Source organism: Carassius gibelio, chromosome A13 (assembly GCF_023724105.1).
Source record: "Carassius gibelio isolate Cgi1373 ecotype wild population from Czech Republic chromosome A13, carGib1.2-hapl.c, whole genome shotgun sequence".
Taxonomy (NCBI): Eukaryota; Metazoa; Chordata; class Actinopteri; order Cypriniformes; family Cyprinidae; genus Carassius; species Carassius gibelio.
In genome coordinates, this window is record NC_068383.1 from 4999462 (window position 1) to 5024952 (window position 25491).

General features: G+C 35.7%; 1 protein-coding gene across 1 annotated transcript in view; it reads right to left on the reverse strand.

Moving 5' to 3' along the window:
• The window catches only part of LOC128026545 (cadherin-23-like), a 127261-nt gene that overhangs the window by 21299 nt on the left and 80471 nt on the right, over nt 1–25491 (reverse strand). The window contains exons 11-20 of the mRNA XM_052613805.1: nt 24156–24314; nt 11305–11369; nt 9596–9833; nt 7761–7866; nt 7338–7465; nt 6116–6188; nt 4847–4963; nt 4486–4598; nt 4150–4257; nt 492–681 (exon numbers count right to left, since the gene is read on the reverse strand). Of these exons, the coding sequence (XP_052469765.1) occupies nt 492–681; nt 4150–4257; nt 4486–4598; nt 4847–4963; nt 6116–6188; nt 7338–7465; nt 7761–7866; nt 9596–9833; nt 11305–11369; nt 24156–24314 (1297 nt within the window). The remainder of the gene's footprint in view (nt 1–491; nt 682–4149; nt 4258–4485; nt 4599–4846; nt 4964–6115; nt 6189–7337; nt 7466–7760; nt 7867–9595; nt 9834–11304; nt 11370–24155; nt 24315–25491) is intronic.

A 25491-nucleotide genomic window follows, 5' to 3' on the forward strand; every position in this document is an offset into this window, starting at 1 on the left:
AAGTGTCACATGACACTTCATAAATCATTCTAATATACTGAAACAACATCTTATTCTTATCAATGTTGAAAACAGGATTCTTTGATGAATAGAAAGTAAACAAAAAAAATAAAAAAAACTGAATCTCTGTTATATTATAAATGTATATACTGGCACTAAATGTAGCACATTTAATGCAATATAACACCTCGCTAAATAAAAATATGAATTTTATTTTTTATAAAACACAAAAAGTCTAACTGACCCTTAAACTGTTGAATGGAAGTGAATGTAATACAGAAAGTTTGCATACTGCAACTGGTAAGACCATTATGCCAGCATGATATTCTGAACACAGACTACAGAAAGAAACTGAAAGTTGCGACTGTACTTTTTTTTTTTTTATTGTGACCTCAGAGAGAGAGAGAGAGAGAGAGAGAGAGAGAGAGAGAGAGAGAGAGAGAGAGAGAGAGAGAGAAAGAGACATTATGGGAAAGGTAAGAGTTGCTTACGGTCGGTAGCAGAGACAATGATAGTCCTCATAAGCGGTGCAAAGCGGGTGTTTTGACTCTCTCTGTCCAGCACCGCCCCACTGGTGCGGATCTTCCCGGTGTTGCGGTTGATGGTGTAGAAGGGGTTCTCTGGATTTATAGAGTAGACCACCATCCCATTATCACCATAATCAGGGTCCACCGCTAATACCTGCGCAGAGACAGAGAAGAAAAATGAGCCGTAAGGCACAAAACAGAGTCCTGAGGCGCAGAAATTAAATCACACCAAACCTCTCCCAACAGAACAGCATGATGGGAGATTTATGCCCTGGGCATAACTGTCTAAAACCCTGGCTGTTTTCTTTTTTTTTAATGAGCCAATCATTATTCACAGTGCTGGTGGAGAAGCACTGAAAATCACTTAATTGGTCATTAGAGAACAAAGGATCTGTCGGTCTTTAATTATTAAAACAGGCAGGACCAGACAACTGTGTTCTCCATTGATTAGAGGGAGTTTAAACAGATGATGTAGAGCATGGGTAGTGTTAATGTAAAGATTATCTAATTTATTTAAACCCGGAGGGGGACATTTCATACACGCATTTACTCATGTTTATAGACAATTTTAAAGATGATATGTGTGTTGTTGCAATGTTAAAGTATGTTCTCCTGTCCAGCTTATGTGCAGCCATTTGCAGGTCAATTCCTCTGAAAAAAAAAAGTGTTAGAAACAATGCAGCATTTTAAAACACTGCAACAAGGCAATGCATTTGCTTTCTTAGGGAAATATCCAATGACAATGTGCTTTCAAGCTTCATAAATTATAAAAAGCACCATAGTATTCCATATAACTAGTATTTAAAGTCTTCTGAAGTCACATAAAAGCTGTGTGTCTCTTATGTCGTATCCACTACCATTAAAAAATCAGAGGTCAAAGAAAGACACTTGTAAAAGAAAATCATACTTTTATTCAGCAGGGCTGCATTAAATTGAAAAATAAAAACTGGTTTCAAATAAATGCAGTTATTTTTAACTTTCTATTAATCAAAAAAATTATTTCTGAAGGGTCATGTGACACAGAATATTAATATATTATATTAAAGGCTGCTAATTATTATTTATTTTTTTACAGGATTAAATTTTATATATATATATATATATATATATATATATATATATATATATATATATATATATATATATATATATATATTCTTTTTTTTTATATATATATTGTCACATAAAAATTGTTTCATCTTAAAAATATTTCACAATATGACTGCAATTAAGCTTACCGTAATTGATTTTCTTTTACAGACCATACTGATCCCAAAATTTTGAACAGTAGTAGTATAAGAATATCTTGGATATATTCTGTTAAACATCAGATAAAATGATTGACGTGATAAAGAGTAAATGATCAAGAAAATTTGGGTGAATTATTAATTAAAGGGTTTATTAGACCACATTATACCACTGTGTTGACCCTATAAATGGATTGATGGACTCAAAACCCCTACCGGAGAGTGGAAGTCAAACGTGTTTTAGGACATTTGCATTTTACATCCACTGTTTTGTGATTTAAATTATCCACCCATTTCTATCTTTGTTCTGTTCTTCCAGCAGGGTAATCAAGTATGCACTTGACTCTGGGCTACATTTTAATTAGCCACCGGAACCTCCTAATGAAGTTCAGGACTGGCTTGTTAATTAACGGAAAATCAGGGGCATATTTAGCCAAAGAATAAAACACCTAAACATTTATGAACAGAGGACTGAGGTCCAAGGTTTCTAGAGACCTGGCCACATTTAACTTGAACACACACTAAACCCACGTCTCAAACTCAACAGTTGTTTCAATATAGTTAAGATCATCTGATGTACTGCATGCAAAAATGGCAAGATCTGGCTGAAACCACCAACTTATATACAACAAGACATGCACCAGTGCACTCAGATACAAAGTTATTATTACATAGTTGATGAATGTTTACCACATCATGAAATCTAAAGGTTAGTGGCAATAAATCTTTAAAAATACATATATGTTAAGATTTGTGGTTGAGGCACATGCAAACTGAACATTCACAAGCAGAACTGTATGTTCTATGCATGCAGTAATTAACAATTTTAAATTCTGGATGGATAGAAATTCTACTTGCAAAATCCATGAATATATTCTGCTTTTAATAATATTTCTAGGCTATTACTGTGGTAAAATTGACCACATTCAAAGCATGTCAGATGGTCTCTCTTGTCTAAGTGGGCTGTTCTTGGTCAGAATAAACTGTGATCTTGACCATCTTTTCAAGTCAAGTGAGTTTTATTTGTATAGCGCTTTTTATCATCTATAATATTTCAAAGCAGCTTTACATAAAATAATGCCTTTAATGTCTTAAAACTCACCATGCAGAAGCCGAAAGCAATGCCTACTGTATATGACAAAAGCCAAAAGTCTAGTTTATTGTGACTGAGTGACATTAAGTGGCAGGTAGATCCGAAATCAATGATACTACAGTAATGGCAACAAAGTGAGCAACAAAGTTGTAATCTTTCTGTCCAATAGACTAGCTCTTCCTTAAAGGTAAAGTAAATGAATCAACTAACTGCATGAATTTACGAGATTAATTAATGATTTCATCATCAAAAATGTAATTACTACAATTCTGTTTAATGTCGTTGGTGCTGTGTAAATCATACACTTCACCCTTAAATGTAGCAGACTGCATGGGAACCTGGTAAGCATGATGCCTTTTTTCTGGTAGACTGATAACCCTGTAAACCCTGACTCGTGCAAATGCATCAAAAATAGTCCATCATATTTTCATATTTTAAGATTTTGGAAACTCTTGGCCTGATCAAACTGGTCCCTGGCCAAATGAGAGATTGTGTGACTGACATTAACGCAGGAAATAATTTATTCATTCACCAAAGGAGGGAAAACCCCTCAAGATGGGATTTGTCACATACTTCAAGCAGTAGAATAATATGAGCATATAGAAATCTCTGTCAAATGTTCCAAGGACACCGAGGTGAGGGCCCACTTTGAATTCAACTGCAAAACTGCAGCCGATCAAAGGCAGGAACAGGGGGTTTTCTCCAGACGGAGAGGAGATGGAAACTTGTTCCTCTGGGTACGGTGGGGATTTGAATCAAAGAGAAACTATAAGACATTAACACTCACAAAACCGATAGTACTAACTGTTTACCTGCTGACATTAGGATCAAACCTCTGCTTCAAAACTGACACTCTTTCTGTATCTTGTCATTTCATCGACAGAATTCGATCCGCTTCTTATATGATGGGATTTAAGTCTTTTTGGTGTCTAACCAGACTATGCAAAAGGGGAACTATGCACCATTAAAGAATAAGAATAAAAGCCATGATACATTTTTGTGTGAACAGATTGATAATTAAGCTATGATTGACTGATGATGCCTTCCCTCAAACACTGAAGGGAGAATGAGATCTGAGAGCTGCACCAGAGAGGGTAATTTAGCATTATTTATCACATTAAGAAAAGAAAGAAATCCGTTGTTAATTTATTTGTGTACAAGTTGAGGGCTGAGAAGAACTGAAAAATGAATGTATCATTAGCAACCTTCATGTACAGGTCAAAGGTCAGGTCTGCGATCAAAAGGTCAGTTCAGAGGTTAAAGGTCAGACCAGTGCACTCACAGTAATGACGTCAGTATCGATGGGACTCATCTCCACAACATTCGCTTGATACGGCTCATCTCGCCACATGGGGACGTTATCATTTATGTCCAGAATAGTGATGTTCACCTGCAGTGGACAGATACATGCAACATAATAATGCATTGCTTCAGGTGACTTTGCTTTAAAATATAGTGAACAGTAGATACCCATAATAGAAAGCCCATTTCAATGAATAATTAAATCATTTAATGCTAATAGTCACAATAAACAATTCTTCTGTCTAGTTACTGTATATGAAGTGGCTCTCATAGTTGATGTCATTTGTCTGAGATGGATCAAAGAGTCAGCCGTTACCGTAGCGATGCCGGTTTTCTGCTGTGGTCCCACGCCTCCATCAACGGCTCTTACGATCAGAATATACTCCGACTTCATCTCTCGATCCAGAAGAGCTGTGGTGGTGATCTCTCCTACATACAGTACACATACGCTCATATTCAGCTCAACTGAAACTCATGTGATAATAATGTACATATAATATTGTTGTTTCTATCGATTTAAAGTTGCAATTTTGATTAAGTGGTCCACACATAAAAAACATTCAGTTGTTAACTGTTATCTGTAAACTGTTATTTAAAAGGGCCTTTATGGTCTGTGAGACCTCTTTACAGAGCACAAGGGTTAAAGGGCAGGTGTGAGTGTGTGTGCTGTTGTCCACCTGAGCGAGTGTTGAGTCTGAACTGAGAGCTGCCCTGCAGGGAATAGATGAGAGAGACCTGACCAAACTCCCGAGACGCGTCCAGGTCTGTAGCGTTCACAAACAGCACTGTCGCTCCTGACAGAGAGAGAGAAAGAGAGAGAGAGAGAGATAAAAGAAAATGAGAGTGTGAGACAGACACTGTACAAAGAGGAAAAAACAGATGAGGTGACAGACAGGGATGGTCTTCAGACAGGAAGTGGTGAGTGTGCAGCGCTGTGCATAGATGGAGACAGGGTTATGGATTTCAGGATCATCAGAGTGTGTTCAGTACCAGTGACACACACAGAAGAGCACAACAGACGCTGGGCAGAGCAAATGTGCTTTTCACTTTGATGATTGGAGGCGAGTCTATTGTGTGGAATAAAAGCTTTGAGTGCATGAGAATCATGTTCAATTAAAACACAATGATATAAATAAAAAAAAAAAAAAAAAAAAAACAAGACGGAAAAAAATATCTTGAAGGAGTTTTGTAGAGTGTCTACAATGATGCAGTACACCGAGAAAACACACACACACACACACTCTGTAGCTTAACAGACTAAATTAGCATTTTCTGAAGAAAACACCAGTGCTTCTCAGTAGTTTGTTTAGTTGTGTGAATGAGTGTCAACACTGTTAATTAATTAAAAATAAAATATTATTTCTCCTTTTGGAAGGAGTTGCACTCGATAGATGGTTAAATAAATGCAACAATTATTACAATGAGCAGTATTACTCACATAATACTCTAATACACAATAATACTGATAAATAGTAAGAGATAAAAAAAAATAAAAAAAAACAATGACCACAAAAACAAAACATTACAAATGACAACACACTGGCAAATAGTGGGAGATTGTATAAAATGTAAAAATTAAATTAAATTAAATTAAAAACAAGGCACGAATGAGGCCTGTGTATTAAGCAGCTCAGGTTTTATTAACAGGTTTAGAATGAACCTCTGACCAGATTCTCTGGGGAGTATTTGAACTCATTGGTTCTGGTTTTGGATGGTCAGAACTGAAACAAAACTACCAAAAGCCTTTAACCTAACTCTGGGAAAACAGCACTTATTCACACAAAACATTATATTAGCGCGGAATAAAACTAGTGCACAGCTGGCTGAGCGTTGTAAATCATCACTGACAGGAATCTAGTTATGTTGTCATGAGGTTTTGAGCACTGTACATGCGCTACATGTTGATGCATTCTTCCATTTTTTTGGCAGTAGAATTGTAAATGTACCTGCAATGATATTCTCAGGTATGTTGACGATGTAAGACGGGAGGCTGAACTCGGGTGGGTTGTCATTCTCGTCCTGCAGAGTGAAGGAGGGAAGAAATCTGTGTTATAGGCATCTAAAAAGTCTTAAAATATGAACTCATTAATTTTACACAGGGAAAAAAACTGCTTTTGGTTATAATTAAATGGATTGATGGAGTGCTTTGGGGGTTTATTGGAAACTCACAGTCTGTGGCGATGGGAAATTATTCAATATCAGATGCATACACTGTTTTACCACTTCACTTCAGCTCAACATTTAGTAATAACACATACACACACAGACGTGGATGTGTCAAAACCCTTTTCAGATGAAATGTGCCTCATCGGGATCATAATAAAAGAGAGAAATTATCCATGGATTAACCATTCTAGTCGATGCACCTCAGAGAAAACCAATGAATTCAGCATTAACACACAGATCACACAACTCCAAACTGTGTGTTTGTTTGTGTGTGAGGGTAATCTTTGTTTTTTAGTTTTGGCCTTGTTGCCCCTGACGACATTCACAATAATATATATATATATATATTTGCATCTCTCTGTTGAGATACCGTTCTCTCATTCTGTTACGGCTGACTCCCAGATGTCCTATGTCCTAACAATATTTTAATACATTTTTTATATTTTTGAAAAAGTCTCTTATGCTCAAGTCTGCATTTCTTTCATTAAAAATAAAGTTAAAACAGTATTATAATATTTTTTTCATATATTTATTAGTACATTGTGGAATTTAATAAATCTCTATTGTATCTGATTGTTTTAAAATATAATTTATTCCTGTGATGACAAAGCAAGTGATTTTCAGCATCATTACTCCAGTCTTCAGTGTCACGTGATCTTCCAGAAATCATTCTAATATGCTGATTTGCTGCTCAAGAAACATTTATGATTATTATCAATATTGAAAACAGTTGTGCTGCTTAGTATTTTTGTGAAAACAGTGATATATCGGTTTCAGCAAAAATCGTCATTCCTGAGATTCATTTAAAGCATCCTTGATCAATAAAAAATAAATTAAAAATAAAAAAAATTAAAAAATAACATACTGACCCCAAACATTTGAATGGTAGTGCATTTGACATAATATTACAAACATCTGCATAATTCTTTCCTCTAATCGTAGGATTGCACTCTTTCATGGTGTGGTATATTGAGCATTCCCTCTGGGGGTAGGTGTACTCACAAACAGCTCTACGGTGACTGGAACAGTGCTGTTGAGGGACGGGTTCCCTCCATCTCTGGCCATCAGAGAAAGAAAGATCAATCCACCTGGAACCTGCTCATAATCCAGAGGACGATTCACCGTGATGACTAAAAAAAACAAACAAGAAGGAGTTATGGCACTCAAATGTAATAAATATAAAAACCGAAATAAATATAAACAATATATTAGCATGTGTTTACTAGACAGCCATGTATAATCCATTTATGAAACACCAGAGGTCACAAAGGCTTCTCTAAAGGCATTTTCACACTTAAGGTGTTAAACCTAAATCCGATTCCCAGCTAAAGCACTGAGTGATGGAGAATGCATAATGTAACCCATCACCAGGCCTGAACAAGCTGTGAAATCATATTATTAGGTGCCTTTGATTTGAACACAGACCTGCGTAGCCCTCCACCACACTGATGCTGAAATATGACCTAAACTGAGAGGCGTAGATGATGGTGTAGGTCAGGATGTTGTTGGGAGGAGAGTCCTCATCCGTCGCCTGAGAAAGACACACATAGAGACACAGAAGGCCATTATATCATTATCATAATGACTGTTTCCAAACAAGTTTCCCTATTACCGCCCTTTCCTTCATCTGTCAATGTAGGCAAAAGCAGGGAAACCGAGTCCACAGACTTATGCTTGGTTGGGCCAGAAGCTAACCTCTAGCTCTCAAACAAACAGAGCGATGTTTTTATAGCATTATTAAATTAAATTAAATTAAATTTATGCATTTAGCAGATGCTTTTATTCAAAGCGACTTGCAGTGCATTCTGTCTATCAATTTTTACCTATCATGTGTTCCCGGGGAATTGAACCCCCAAACTTGCGCTTGATAACGCAATACTCTACCAATTGAGCTACAGGAACACTACATACAGCATTAGATATTTTGTTGTTATTATATCTAAAATGATAACTACCTAAAAAAAATTCATTAATTGAAGTCAGGCTGAAAATAAAATTAAATGTAAGTATTAGATAAAAAACGTAGACATGTTGCCTTGACAACTAACTAAAATAAAAATCACTGGAAGTTAAAATAAAAATTATGCATTAAATAAATGAGAGAAAGAAAGAAAGAAATGCAAACAAAGCAAAGTTTTTATAGTGTTTAAACAGTGATAATTAAAAATAATTCTCATTACCTGAAATAAAGTAAAATATCAATATTAGATGATAAAGTTAAACTTGCAATAAGAATTGTTATTTTGGCAACTAACTGAAATAAAGAAAAATTATGATAAATATATTATATAATCAACCCACCCTCCACCCCCTCTTTTTTTCATTGAAAAATTAAGTTTGAATGAAAACTGAAAATATAAAATGTATTATAGTAGTTAAGAAATTATAAATATATAGAAATTATAAATAAATGATATATTACAGTACTAATAAACAATTCTAAAATAACACCACATCAAATAAGAAACTAAAGTCACAGTATTTCACCCTTCAGAGAAAAAAAAAACTAAACTAAACAAGATTGTTACATCACCTCTGAATCTAAAGGATTGTAATGTAAGGCAATGTATAAAAGTCATTAAATTAACTGAATGGCTTATCCTTTTTTGTCCTAATAGAGTACCATTTTTGTGCTTTTCAAAAAATAATAACATAAGATGAAATAATTGTGTAGTGAATAGGATAGAAAGATTACAAAAACCATTTAAACTGGCAGACATACAACAACACACATCGCCACCTGCTGATCAGATAAGTGAAGACCTGCCTTCAAACTGTCAATCACAGCACAGATCAGAGCAGACGGCTCAGATTAGTGCTGCCATGTCCACACTAACAGAGACATGCTGAACACTAATAGAGCGACTGACCCACAATTACACATCAGAACTCGGGCACAGGGAGTCTACAAGAGCTGCCTGTTCACATTCACATTCATCTCAATGGCTCTTTTTTCATTTCACATTCTTGGTCTGATTGTGCTTGATTCATCGGTGCTTTTTTCTCTGAAAATACTTCTCAATTCAACTGACATCATCCTGAAACTTTTCAACCCTTCCCATCCGTTTACATGGCATCCACTTTTCACCATCCTATCAGTACGTGAGGGACGAAGACAAACCCCATCCTACATTTTCTATTAATAACTCTGTATTACTGCAAACATCAGTTACTAAGTAAACATGTGGAGAACAGCATTTCCCCATTCTACGTTTCTTCCGCCTGCTTTTCTAAACCCCACATCTCTTCATTTTTCTCACCCGGGCTCGGACTATTTGTTGCGGAGCCTGTTCGTTCTCCATTAGGGAACCCGTATACACCTCCTTCTGGAAGACTGGCGCATTGTCGTTTACATCCATCACGTTAATGCGAAGGCGTCCTGTAGTCTCCTCCCCTCCTCCATCACGGGCCAGTATTGTTAGAGTAAAGCGCCTCATGAGCTCATAATCCATCCAGTCTCGCAGAGTCACCCAACCTGTCTCAACATCCAAAGAGAACCTGGAGGAGGAGTTCATACATGGAAATGAGTCAGCATTAATGAATTAATAGTTGTGAGAGATGTAAATAAAGACACAAATTGATTAACCGGCAAATGAGAACTTTAAATTGTTAGACTGAGTGATTTTAGCTGGAAAAATGATTCTGTCATTGTCTTGTATTATTGACTATTTTCCTGTTTAACACTGTAAAGCTGCTTTGACACAACCAGTATTGTACAAAGAGCTGTACTGTACCAATAAAGCTCACTTGATTTGTCTTAGATCATGCAAAGGTTATGCTCAGAACAGCATACTCCCATCAGAATCATATTTTAGTGTAAGACGTTTATTTTTATTATTTTTTTATTATACTGTCAGTATAATATTGCTCACCAAGGCTGCATTTATTAGAAGAAAAATAGAGTCAATGCATACATGCTTAGAATAAGAGACCTTTTTCAAAAACATTTAAAAAAAAAATCCTAATTATTACAAAACTTTTGACAAGTGGAGTTTTTACTGTATATAATTACAGTATTTATTTTAGCTTATATTTTAATTCTTATCTTGTATAATTTATAATTGCATAAATTTTAACTAAGTTTTATTTTTGTTATGTGCTTTTACCATTACACAATTTCTATTTTTTTTTTTTTTCAGTTTTAGTTTAAAGTCATTTTAGAAGCTCAACTTAAACTTTTGTCATCTAATATTGAGATTTATTATTTATTTATTTATTTATTTATTTATTTATTTATTTATTTATTTATTTATTTATTTATTTATTTATTTATTTATTTATTATTTCAGTTACTGGTATATTTTATATATATATAGTTAATAATAAACACTGCTTAGCAACCCAGAATGGCCAGTAATTTTACATTTTTAATATAATATGCAAAAATACGTACTATATTACTGTATATATAATATCCCAAGATGCATTGCGCTTGATTTTAACCGCCATTTCCATAGGCAAATTTATAATTGTAAATGTAAAATAATGCATTTTAAAATCTGTTTCTTGACTCCCAACAAAACTTGACTGGACTCCCAAAATACATTTTGCACAATAAATAAATGTTTTAAATAAAACAAAATTATTTATAAACAATAACAGATAAAATACAAATGCAACAACCCTTTTATTACTGAAATTAGCTGATAACTGGATGTTGCTCATTGAATTGTTTAATATGGTGACAATGCAGTATAAGCCTACTAGCCTACTTTTGTTGTTGCATAATGTTTTATAAATTTTAAAAAAACAAACAACAGTATACAATACTTATTGTCTAGCATGCTGTAAACAGTATTCTATTTAATTTCAAACACAGCCACAGAAGAAATCAGTCTAAGGAAAGAGGAGAGAAAGGCATGCAAATCTACAGAGATGTGGATTCAATTAATCAGAGGAAATGAATGAATTAAACAGGATGCTGTATCAGTGTGAAAGGTCACAGTATGTTAATGAATGATAATCTCACTGGTCTGGCTCATCGCTGAAGTAATACCGAACAACTCCAAACGTGCCAGTGTCATTATCCGTGGCCTGCAGAGAGAAACACACAAACAGAGAACATTGAGCATCATCAAGACGCACACTCTTGGTCATTCTGTATGTGAATGTGTGTGTTTGTGTATCCTTGAGTGTGTTTCAGTGTTTTAATATTGAGATGATGGTGTCAGCAACCCCTGTCCTACCCTACAAAGTACTCTGTTCTGCACGATTAACGCTGAAACACACACACAAACACAGACACACTCTCAAACACTCACTCTTCAGGAAGGACCATAAGGGGAAGAAGTGTCCTCACACCAGATGGGCTGGCATGAACTGGCCGCCCTGTCCTCTGTCCTAAAACAACACAAGCTACTGCTTCACCTCTGAAATGTTAAGAAGCTCTTTTATAAAAGTAAAAGTAAAATACAGTACAAATGAGTGACAATCCAGGGGTCTCACTGACATGTTCACCCACACCTCGACACTCGCTCCTTACTTTTGCTGCTGCTGTTTAAACCTCAGTGAGCTGCCTTGATGTCTATTTGATTTGGAGTGCTCTATAAAGACAAGCAGCTCTTAAACTAAAAGCAAAACTCACAATTTTTCATGCATTTTATAAAAAAATAAATTCTTCTCTTGAAAATTTATTCAGTGCTGTAGGGAATATCTTAATGCAAATTAATACAAAAGGGTGAAAAACAAGTCACCGCAGAAACAACAGTGCAGCTGCGTATGTGTGTGTGAAAGAAAACCAGAATATGAAAAGTCACGCTTCTCTTTTATAATACACACATGAACGGCAAGTGTAACATCTGTTAGATCCTGATTTAGAGAGAATTTGTTTTCTTTTTTTGAAATGATAATCCATCAAAGCAGATGTGCAGGTGTCTGTTATCAGACAGTTGTTATTGGGGATTTATCTGGAGGGCTGAAACTGATCTGTGGAGTTGTCCGCAGCTATTTGCTCTAATTACACACACACACACACACACACACACACACACACACACTCATTCATTAGTCAGACTCATTCTCAATAGCCTTATGTAGACTGACTTTGCCAATAGTCAACGTCTGGTCCAATCTGCAGCTTAATCCAGCCAAGAAATGACCACTTAGACAGGGAGAGACCATCTGATGACATTTAAAGTGACCAACCAAAGTTTGTTTCCTTTACGTGACCTTTAAGGCCAAAAATTAATGAGGTTATAATAATTGAGACCGGTTGTACAAACAACATTAGAGAAAACACTGTAAAACAAGAGGAATCTCGAGCCATCCAAATATAAAACTGTTACAGATTATTTCATGGATATGACCAAAAACAAAGCAGAATATATAAGTGTGTATGAGTTAACTGTTTAATCACTTAGCAAGTTTCTTAAACAGCACATTTCAATATCTTTATCTTATATTAATATGAATCTCACAAACTTCGGCAACTGGATTTTCATATAAAGCAATAACTGCAGCAGCCTGGTACCATCAACTTTTTTTCAAACCTAACCTGAATAAAATAAATAAATAGATGCAAAAATGACCAAAACTGTGCCAGCTTCACTTGATTTTATCCTCCATTTGCAGAGTCAAAAATCATAAATACATTTAAATAAATGTATAAATATAAATGTATGCATAAAAATATTTTTTATTCCCCCAAAAAATTTGTGTGTGCGTGTAAATGTAAATAAATTATATAAAAAAATTGTTTAAATAAAATAAATATGATAAAATAAAACAATTCATTAAAATGTAAGTAAAGATAAAAAAAACTAACACACATTTTATCATCAAAATGACCAGACGCTGCTTCCTGAAATAGTGTAGTGTAACAGGTCAGGCCTGATAATGATCATTTTGTTTCAAACTCAAATAACAAAAAAAGAAGGTCAGCTAATCAGATTCACCAAATGAAAACGATCAATTAGAATCCAGAACTGGAACTACTTGTTTCATAATCGATGATAATGGTATGACTTCATTCCAATTTGCTCTTTCTGTTTGTTCTCTTAATTTTCTGTATGCATTTCAATAATGATAGCTGCATTTTAATCCAAGGCTCTGTCAAAAATGTATAGTCTTAAGCCTGGTCTTCAGCAAATATAGTGTTTCATGCTACATTGATGGGATAATTTTGGAGAGGAGTCTATATTGGGTGTTTGTCACATTTGACAAAATCCCTTTTGATGTGTTTGAATCCCAGAGCTCACGCCTGTAGAGTGTGATGGACAGTCTTCCTGTTTAAATTATTTTAGGCTGATTTTCATTGAAATGGTATGTCAAATTTGATGTTCTTTTACAGTTTTCCTGAATTTTTTTTGTGGTGCTGATGTTAATGTCAAGGTAAGCGTTTGATGTAAGAGCTTGTTGTTTTAATTCCTCTCTCTGGTGAGTATTCTGTGATGGATCACGGCTGGGTGCTGGTAATGGGGTTTCAGTTGACTGGTGATGCTGCTGGTGTACAGGGTCATAGAGCTGTCTGAGTGTGTGCTGCTGTCAGTGCCACTATTAGAATCCATGATTCAGCCATACCCTGATGATGACCTCAGCCTCTGTGTGTGTGTGTGTGTGTGTGTGTGTGTGTTTGTGAGTGTGGATTATGACCAGCGCTCGCCTGGTGCCATGATACAGTGTATTCAGCCAACCGGCCAGAACAGTTTTCTACAAAAAATTATGTCAGAGTTTCAACGTTCACTTCTCACATCTCAATAATTGAATAAACAGCCAATGCGCCAACACTTCTCAATGCATTCAGCTAGCCACTGTACAATCTGTGTGGAGGAGAAACAAACTAACAAACAAAAGAATGAATGAAACAAAATGAAAGAGAAAAAAAGAAAAAACTAATATAAGAAAATAAACATACAACATAAAGATAAAAGAAAACAAATGAACGATAATTAATTACTAACAAGATGAAAAATATCAAAAACAAAAAACAAAGTAAAAATTTAAACAATCTATTGAACTTTTATCTCTACAGCCTTTTATTATTCCACAAACAACCAAAAGAATAAACAAACACAACAACAACAAAAATAAACGAATGGCAAAGGAAGCAAAAGAAAACAAACAAAAGACACTGAAAACAAACAAATGGTCAAAAGAAACAAGGTGGGAACAAAAAAAAAATTAATAAAGGGAACAAAAAGGGACAGAGAAAAACTGACTAATTAACGAAAAAGATAGAAAGTAATAAATCGGACTCAATCTTTCTTAATTTTTTTTTTTGTCTTCTATATAGCCTGCCTTTATACAGCTTTCTACAAACAAACAAACAGAAAAACAAACAAAAAAGAGAATAAACAAAAGGACACAATAAACAAGGTAAAAAACAAACAGAAAAGAAAAATAAAGGTAAATGAATGAAAGGAAGAAACCGGGACAGACAGAAACAGAAAGATTCACAAAAACAAAACAAAGAATGTAATAAAACAAATCAAAGACTCAATCTGTCTTACTTTTGTCTCCTTCATAGTCTTACTTTATAAACAAACCATAGAACAAATGACAAAAAAAAGTTAATGAAATGGACATGAATAAACAGAAAAAGGTAAATGAAAAAAAAAATTAACAAACAAAATAAACAAATGAACAAATGAAGGATTCCATCTTTTTCTTTTGTCTGAGATTTGACCATCTGATTTTCACCAGTAAGAAAAAGTTTTAAAGTTTGTTGTTTTGCAGAACATCACAGTTATATATGACATGAGAATAAGGCCTAAATTTAGGAAGAACATTTCAAGGAAAATATAATCATATTTTCTTAATGATGTTTTCTTCTCAAACCTTGTCTGTGGTGTAAAGTCACCACTGGCCCAATGCCCCCAGAGCATCTCTTCCCACTTTGATAATTACTGTAATCACCATGTTCTGAACATAACATTTCTTTTTAGTAACTTATTCTTAGCAGTATCAGTTGCGCACACTCACAAGATCTCCTGGTTCTTACTTCTAATTCAGTTCACTAGAGACTCGTACTAAACGGTTCATTCACTGAGCGGTGAGCATTCACTTTTATAAAAAAATATATTTTCGGGTTAGAGACTTTAATCTTTGAGCCTTTCAGATCTTCTGTATGGACAAACAGCTTTTAACACTCAAAAGACAAAGGAAAATATGAAATTGCATCATATGAACCCTTTAAATATAAAGTTCCCACCTCAATAAAATGCAAGCGCATACAGCACGCCGGCATTAAAATGTGACAACCTTGCATTGTGGTGGCTTGGAGTTCTAAAGGCAACTGAATACAAAAGCATTTAAAATAAATGCTGATCTTTTATCCTTCTTATTCTAAGAAAAAAATATACTGAATATTAAGAATATTACAACTGTTTTCAACATTGATAATAATAAAAAATTCTTGAGCCAAAAATTTAGCATTTTAGAATGATTTCTGAAGGATCATGTGACACTGAAGACTGGAGTAATGAAGCTGAAAATTCAGCGTTGCATCACAGGAATAAATAAAATGTTGGAATATACTAAAATAGAAAACAGAAATTTTTAATTGCAATAATATTTTACAATATAATCAATATGATGGTTTTAATTTAGTTCAAATTAAGTTAATTTAGAATCAATGACTTAGAAACAACTGAAATTACTGAGCAGCTGAATCTACTTGTAATTATTATGTTCATAAAGTTCACTCTTTTCAAAAAGCACATTAGATGAACTTAATGACAAGTTTTGAGAGACTCCATTAGCTACTTAATTCATTTGATGAAACAAGTTTTTGGAAATGTTTTGCGTAAATTCGACTTATTAGGACACTCAAATGAGTGTGTGTGAGATAGTATTAGTCTCGGTGGTCAAAGTGAATCTGAGACTAAGCTGTTAGTGACACACTAATCCAACAGAGCGATCTGCCAAAACACACACATCGAGGCCTACACTCCTCTGAGACCCGTAGGGCCTCACTAATCTACAGAGATTAGCGGAAAAACATCTCTAGAAGTTACAATCGGACTAAACATTCCTATAGGCATGTCCAAAAAAGAAAAAGAAAAGGTGATTCATAAATGAATAAAATACTGCTTGAAATAATTTATTATCATAAATTTATTCTACATTTTATTCTAAATTCAAAATCCAAGAATCATCACACAGAAAAGACAAGTGCTGCCTCAGGGCGATGTCTAAGTCTCATCAACTGTTTACTGAATAAACCTATTACAGCAATTAGATAAACACACACGCAAGATGAACGTCTTCACAAACTGGAGAACCGTGATAAGATGAGTAAAACAGAGATTTAAAGAGAGAGGAAGAAAGGGAGGAGAAGGAAGAGAAGAGTTTTGGACAGAGAGAGAGAGAGAGAGAGAGAGAGAGAGATCAGCTTTCTGTTCAAATTTGGCCATAACAACAACTAAAAAAGAGGGATTAAAATGAGCATGACAGGAACAACATAGCCAGACTAGATCAGAATAGAGAGAGAGAGAGAGAGAGATTTGGCAACATGAATATGAAGTCTGTGTTTAGCCAGCAGCTATACTTTATAGACAGACCATCATCAGCGACTGTCCTCCTTCTTCCTGCTCTTTATGATTAAAGGAAAAAAGAGAGAATGAGAGAAAAATCGTGAACAGAAACCCAGATAAAGAAATATGACCACTTATGTCAAAGCTACAGATCCCCTCCTCTTCTTCACTGAACTTTAATTTATATACTATTAGTGCTCAAGTTAAATGTACAAAAGAATATGTACACATAAACCAACAAAAGTCCTCAGGAGAAATTAGTGAACAAACAGAAACCACTAACCAGCCAACACATACACACTCAAGAGGGACAGAAATCCATTAGTGCTATAATGGCTGAAGGAAAAGCGTGCGTATAAATGCATGTGCAAATAATAAATAGGACATACTGTAGAGTGATGCAAACAAACCACAGCCAAAAGACAGACTGAAAACAAAGAAGCAATTTATCGGATATGAGCTGCCATCATCTCATGAGACACAGACAAACTAAATAACTATAAATATTTATAATGACAACCACTGCCAGCACTGATAAATATTAAACAATGTCTGCCTTATCACACACACTATAGGTTGTTTATATAGTGTATTGTTAAGCATGACTTTGTGTGTTACACTGCAAAAAAAATGTCTGTTTGAAAAAATCAAGTAAAAGAGATGCATGCTCAAGAAGTGATAAAACAACCTTCCCATTGGATAAGACATAACAGCTTAGTAAGATTATGTAATTATGCAATAAGAAAAAAATTTGCTTTGACAAAATTAAAACCAAAAGAGAAGAGGACACATCCCTGGGGGGCACCAGTACTGAGAAAGCCGGTGATCCACAGACAGATAGAGCTAGGAACAGGTAGCTGGGTTTGTTAGGTCTGGACTCTGGAGGAGTGCTGAGATGATTGTATTGAAAGCCAAACTGAAGTCCACAAACAGCATCCTCACTTACGTCCCTAGTTCGTCTAGAATTTGTAGGATATAATGCAGTTCCATGTTGACTGCATCATCCACAAACGTGTTTGCTCGATAAGCAAACTGCAGGGGGTCCAGTGTCGGCCCAGTGATGTCCTTCAGATAAGCCAACACCAGTTGCTCAAACGATTTCATGACCACAGATGCAACATAGTTTGTAGTTAGTTTGTAGTCATTAAGTACTGTGATTTTGGGTTTCTTTGGGATGGGGATGATGGTGGAGTGCTTGAAGCAGGCATGGACTTCACACAGCTCCAGTGATCTGTTAAAGAACTGTGAAAAGATGGAGGCCAGCTGGTAAGCTCAGGTTTTCAGACAGGTTGGTGAAATACTGTCTGGACTGGTGCCTTTCTTCTCTTTTGCTTCCTGAAAACCTGACGTCCTCTTCATCTTCACTGATCTGAATTGCAGGAGAGGGGAGAGGTGGGTCGCTGGAGGTGTTAAGGGTTGTGTAGAGAGATGGCCAGAGCAGGTGTGAGACCGGGAGTTTCAAATCTGCAGTAAAATTAATTCAGATCTTCAGCAATTGGTGATTCACCTCAGTGCTGGGGTGTGGCGTCCTTCAGTTTGTGATGTTGTTAAGGTTTTTCCACACTGAAGCAGGGTCGTTTGCTGAAAACTGCTTTTTGAGAGTAGCTCCTCTTATCCACTCTTATCTCCTCAGTCAGTGTGTTTCTGATGGTGCAAGATTCTGTCCCCACTCCTGTAGGCATTCTCTTTGGCCTGATGAAGTTGTCTGAGTTTTGTTGTGAAGCATTTAACATAGTTGTATGTTAAATAAGTCCTGCTAGGAATGCACATATCCTCACAGAAACTGATGTATGATGTCACAGTCTCTGTGAATTTGTTCAGATCGGTGGCATCAGCTTCAAAAACCCTCTGCTGCAGAAGTGGGGGCCACTTCTGACTCCATTCACCACTGATCACCTCTCTGCCTGCTGACTGAACCGTGGCTTGGGGTGTGCAAACACAAGCACACAGCTGTGATGTGAAACTACACTTGTTTTATAATGCAGATACTGTAGGAGTGAGGCTCTCCTAAAACAATTAGTGAGCTTCCTTGTTGCTTGCTAAAGGCTGGTTCACACGGGACGATTTTAAAATTGTCGGCCGATTTTCCAAACCTGAGAGACCCCACACACGGCGATAAAAAAATCACGGGTCTACAGTTTTGGTCGTTCAGTGTGTGGTGTGCAGCCACACGGCAATATCAACACATCACACACGAGCCGATTTGACTCCCGAGCATTCCCAGGTCAGACGGGAAATCTCGCAAAATCCCTCGTGATCAAACGTGACTTCAGAGTAAACAATCACGGCGGACGAAGAGGATGCAGTGGCCATAGTTTGTGCTTTGTTTTTAACGGAAAAGAAACATAAGAAAAACAAGAAAAGGCGATGGTCAAAGAGGTGGAGACAACGCGAGCATGGACTATACTTGCTACATCATGATATGGAGTTAAGTTGTTGTTTTCTCTCATATAAATGTTGTTACATACTACACCGTGGAAATAAACGTTCATATATTCGTTTCCATGTACTCTGGTGGACTGCAGTTGTGGATGTAGTTATGCCCATCGACTTTATTTGTTATATTATATATATGCCGGCTGTTTTGATTTTGTTTCCCGGTACTTCCTCACCGCCTCGTCACCTCGCTTTCTGATTGGCTACACGCCACAGTCCACAGGCTGCGTGATTGTTTGTCCTCGGGGGACACCACACACGAGAAGAAATCGGGCCAAATAAATCCAACATGTTGGATATCCCCGATTTGAGATCGGAGCGGTCCCGACATTCTTCCGAGCAGAGGAGAGCAGTCTTAACACACCACACACGGCAGGAATATTTGATCAGATTATTTTACGATAATCGGAGCATCCTAAGATTGTCAGAAGGAGTGAATCGGGGCTAAAATCGGCCTAATTATCCTGCCGTGTGAACCAGCCTTAAGGCAGCATCATGACAGAAATGGAACCTCACAAGTGGCCAATTTAAAACCCACACAAGTAGAACTACTTCCTCAAAGCTTTGCTGATATGGCTGTAGGGGTACATGAGTCAGCTGGGAAACCCCATGCTAAATGAGTGCTTATTCACTAATTAACTTCACCTGCATCACAGTGAACCTGTGTGTGTGTGTGTGTGTGTGAGATCCCACCTGCTTTAACAGCTCACTGAATAATGGCACACCATGACAGGTGATGCTATTGAACTGTGAATCTGCGGCTGTTTTTACATTCCCATGGTGCAGGATCACAACACTAAACTCACGTAATGAAATAAAAGAGCTTTTATGACAATGTTAAAAAGACAGACAGCATGGATTCACAAATCAGATAATATGAGCAGGTAATAAGTGATCGTTAAGGGTTAATGAGGCTATATTTATGAGGTGATATAGTCTGGAATAGTGTTAAAGGGACAATGTCATTGAAAATTTGAAGGAAAAGGCTATTTTTGGATTTTTGACTCAAAACAGGCGACTAAACAGTGTTCTGTGAGCACCTATATGGATCTTTATCAGCATTAGGAAAGAATAACTGGGCCAGGTTTCCCAAAAGCTTTAATATTATGTACTGTTTCCCAAAATCATCGTAACTTAAGTAGCACTTGAAAACCACCGTAGATCTACGAGTGCTCTGGAGTAATCGTGAAGCCCTAATTGCATCGTAAGAAGAAATATTTACAGTATGCAGTCGCCTGCTGGACAATTGGCAGATTACACCCTTAACTTGATTCAAGCGCAATGTGATTATAACAAGAATTTGTTTGTGCTTTATTGGACACTTTATGACTCGTTTTCTTATTTTTGTTTTATTAATTTATAAATGGAATAATTAAAAAGGGCAGAAATATTGAAATACAAATTTAAATTCAATGACTGAAAAAAACAAAAAAAAGTAATGTAGGAAATGTTTCAAAGCCTGGGTGAAAAAAGTGCACGAAAACCAGCTATGTATTTGATCCGAAATAACGTCTCTCTCTCTCTCTCTCTCTCTCTCTCTACACTGTGTATAAATAAATTCATATAAATAATTTTATGCATTTAGCAGACGCTTTTATCTAACATTTTTTACCTAACATATTATATAAATATATAAAGTATATAAAGTATATTAAAATAATATTAAAGTATAATATTATAGCTTAATAAACCTACAGCTGTCTGTGTCATTCATGTTAAACAACAAAAGACCTCACTTCGCTTGACTAAATCACTACCTTTTTTAAGAATCAATGTATAATTCATACAGTGATGCAGGGTCTGAAGTTTAACTTTTTTAACAGGGTTTCATTGACCATTTTGACAACCTATTGTTTAATGCAATATTTTTAAATGTTCAAATAAATAAGGAACAAGCTTGTTCTGGGGTGCGTTTCCCAAAACCATAGTTAGCAACTTTGTTGGTTTCAATGCAATTTCCCATTGCCAACCAACTAAGTTGCTAACAGGTTAGCAAACTGTGGTTTTGGGAAACGCACCCCTGGTCGGGATATTCTCACTTTGTGAAGATTGTGATTCAGATCGTGGATTGTGATTTTGCATTATAAGATCGTGATATAATAGTTTGGGAAGATGGCCCACCCCTACTGTACATCATTTAATATTTTGAGAACCATTTAATCAGTCAATCAACAGGAGACTGGTCAAATATCTACTAAAACATAATTAAATTGTTTATAAAGAAAATCTCTGCCAGAAACATGGTTATTTTGCTGTTGATGGAGAAGAAAGCTGCATTTTACAATCACATGGTGCAGTTATGACATCTAAGCACTAACTAATCAAACCAGGTAGTCAAATTCACTTTTTTTTTTTTATCCAATGTTGTTACATTTTGACCATTCAAACTAAATGGTGGGGCCAGTGGTATAGAAATTGCATACTTCATCTGTAATTCTGGAGAGAGAGTGATTTGTGGAGTGATATGATCTTTGGGAGTGTAAGCTCTTCTGTTTTGGGAGAAAATGTCTCCAGCAGCCTTACAAACACTATCACACACTCATAGACCACAATCCAGCTACTCAGAGTCTATAAACTCTTTGGGCTGGTTCCAGGGCACAGATTAAGTTGAAAGATGGACTAAAAACAGCATTTAAAGAACAATCAGCTCTGACAGAGGGATCTGCTCCACACTCGGCTTAATGTGTGTCTGAAAATGTTTTACTTCTAAATAAAAAATTGGATTAAAAAAAAAAACATAAAAACATAAATATACACGACTGCTCTTGTTGGAAATCGGTAAAATTACTGAGTGCCACTTCAAATGAAATTAAGAAAAAAAGGTGCATCCATCACAATGAGTCAGACCTGACAGGTCACTGACGGGGGTATGCAAATGTGTGTGTTGCAACATATAGATGTGTGTGTTTGTGTTTTTCTTCCATAAACTGCTCTAGTGAGTTACCGGCAGCACATTAGCAGTAGTACAAACATCTGTTTAACAGAGAGACCCTCAAATTGCCTCAGAGACAAAAAACAACGTACAAACACAACTACATCTGCATTTCCTGAAGGAAACAAAAGTGATTGCAAGCTGTAAAGCAAACATTTGATAAAGGTTTAGGTGACGAAAATGAATAATCTAAGAGCCTAAGAATCAACCAACTGTTTAAAGCTCTTTAAATGCTCCAGGTGTGTGTTCACGGTGTATGTGTGTTAACTAATGTGTGTGTGTGTGCACTTGGATGGATTAAATGCAGAGCACTAATTCTGAGTATGGGTCACCATACTTGGCCACACGTCACTTCACTTTCACTTTACAGCAGCTGTTTGAAGTTGATGGGTGGAAAAGAGAGAGTTGAAATATTAGAAAACAGAAAAGAAAAGTGAGAAAAGAAAAAGAAAGAACAGACTTTACAGACTGTTACATGTCATGAGTGAAGCAGACAGCATTTATCCTCATATATATATATATATATATATATATATATATGTGTGTGTTTTCAGCATTTACAGTAATAATAAATGTTTCTTAAGCAGCAAATTAGCATATTATTGATTTCTGAAGGATCCTGTGACACTGAAGACTGGAGTAATGATGCTGAAAATTCAGCTGCGCATCACAGGAATAGGTTAATATATTTTAAAATACATTAAGACTGCAAGCAAGCCTGAAAATGTCAATTACATCTCACCACAAAATCAAATCAATCTTTTTTTGTTGTTGCATTGTATAATTATTCTAATAAAATATATATCCCCAAATAGATAAATCATATTCCTGAATTGCTCTAATACAAAAATGCAATCTAATGTGGAAAACAAATTACATTGCAATATAGATAATATAATGAAAATTACAGTTAAAAATAATGCTAATTCATTTATTTAAAAGAAGTTTTGAGGAAAGTACACCTAAAGGTCACAAAAAAAAGAGACTTTCCATTTATCTTAGTCAAAGTACAGTATCTCATATTAAACAGTCATAACTGACATTTTCAACCTTCCCTCTGACCCTTTTATAAAAACTAATGTAGCTACCTTTAAGCTGTTTGTATGTAAATTAAATCTGTCTTGTTTTTGATTGGCTAACCTCAGAGTTAAAAAAAGACCAAAGAAAAACATGTTTTTAATTCTGCACCTTTGAAAGAGACTGTTAGAAAAAGTCTCACATGGATCTACATCACCTTTAAAATTCAGTAAGTGATTTTAGCATGAACAGGCCAACATTCTGATCAACAGTTATGTCTTAACTGTTGTGGCTGGTTTCCAACAACTACTCCTTTTGGACTGCAGAGGAAGTTCTGAAAGTGCCAGAGTGTTTTCATAGTACATCACAATCTTTGATCACAAAAGATCAAGGAAAACTTGACTACTCATGATATGACCCCTTAAATATTAAACAGGAAAGTTTTGTTTAAAAGTTCTAAGCGGATTTTCCCAGCAAATGGCACCAATCACCAACACTAAAATTTGAGTTTTGACAAATAACCTGGCACTGCTCCTCACAATACAGAAGCTCTGAACTAGAATTAGTTTTTATGATTAAGACTAGTTTATGCACAGACACTAGTCTAGCTCCTGGATCCAGAGCCTCAGTATTGATCTCTTTAGCGTCCAGCAGTGAGAGTGACAGAGCGAGAGTGATAATAGACTCTATTTATGAGCTGCATGTGGTTGTTCATGGTGATTTATACTCCTGGTGTGGGATGACCTTCAGCACTCTGGAAACAGTCTGTGTGCTGAAAATCAAATAAATGACGTGACACCGTGAAAGCGAGAGGAATCTAACGGATGTCAAAGAATTTTTATTACTGCATTCTGTAATCCACATTTTCCATATTGTGGAATTCCCAGGGCCGTGCTTTGTCAATGTTATTATGATCCACATCATGTACTACATCTGGAGAAAGCGATGTGTGTATGTGTTCACCTTTATCTGCAGTAGAGATGTTCCAGGAGCGGTGCTCTCAGGTAAACTGATGTTATAAAGCGTCTGGCTGAAGACCGGTCTGTTGTCGTTCTCGTTGACCAGGTCAATGAAGACTCGGGCAAATCCCACATGCTCTGATAGAGACTCGTTGGCATAGAGCTGGAGAGAAGAGCAACAATGTGACCACGGCTAAAAAAATTTTATTACATAATGCCAAATGCCTAGCGAGCTGACTTTAGAGGATATATTTTAAGGCACCATCAAAGATTGAAGAAAGTTATATTTCAGTCATTACAATAATCATATACATTAAACTATTTTACATAGCATTTGTGTGTTTCATGCGCTGTATAGAATGCTCCCTTGGTAGGCAGCTACATGAAAGCACTAAATGGCAAAGCAGCTCACTATGTTTTGGAACAGAGACAATTTATTAGATCGAATGTGTTTTGTATCACACATTTATGATACTTTTGTATCTCTGTGATGAATTATTTAATTGCTGACATGATAACTGAGAGAAGAAAAAAAACGTTGGCAAATGAGCAAAAGACATTACTTTTAGATGAACTGGAACAGATGTTAGCAAGAAACAAGGCTACAAACTGGTTGAGGTAGTGCCTGTTTGAGGGAATCTGCTGTAGTGGTCAACAACAATCTGTGAGTGTGTTCTGGACTGGTGCAGATTGCAATCATTTGTCAGTTCAGCCAGTATAGAGTGAATCCATCTCTGCAGGGAGCAGCTTCAGCCAGTTAAACTAACTATATATATATATATGTGTGTGTGTGTGTGTGTGTGTGTGTGTTCCTGTAGCTCAATTGGTAGAGCATTGAGTAAGCAAGTCGCTTTGGATAAAAGCGTCTGCTAAATGCATAAATGTAATTTTTATTTAAATTTAATATATATAAGTACCAGCAGTCTATTTCTATTACATTTTCCCATTCTAAACCTCTGTGTAATTTCTCATAAAACACTATGCTGGCATGATCATCTTACATCAGTGTATTCTAAATGTTCAAATAAAACATTCATAGAAAACACAACATTCATAGAATTTAGATACTGTATTTTAACTGAGACAAAATAAATTAGTTTTAAATTTTGCATTTAATTTGCACATAACACTGCCATATACATAGGCTATTATGCATATTTCAACTGTTCAAAGGTTTAAGGTCAGTAAGATTTTTTTTTTTTCCCTAGAGAAATTAATACTTCATCAAGGAGGCATTAAATTGTTCAAAAGTGACAGAATAAATAATTTTATATTGTTACAAAAAATATATATTTCCAAATAAATGCAGTACTTTTCCACAAAAATATTATGCAGTTTAA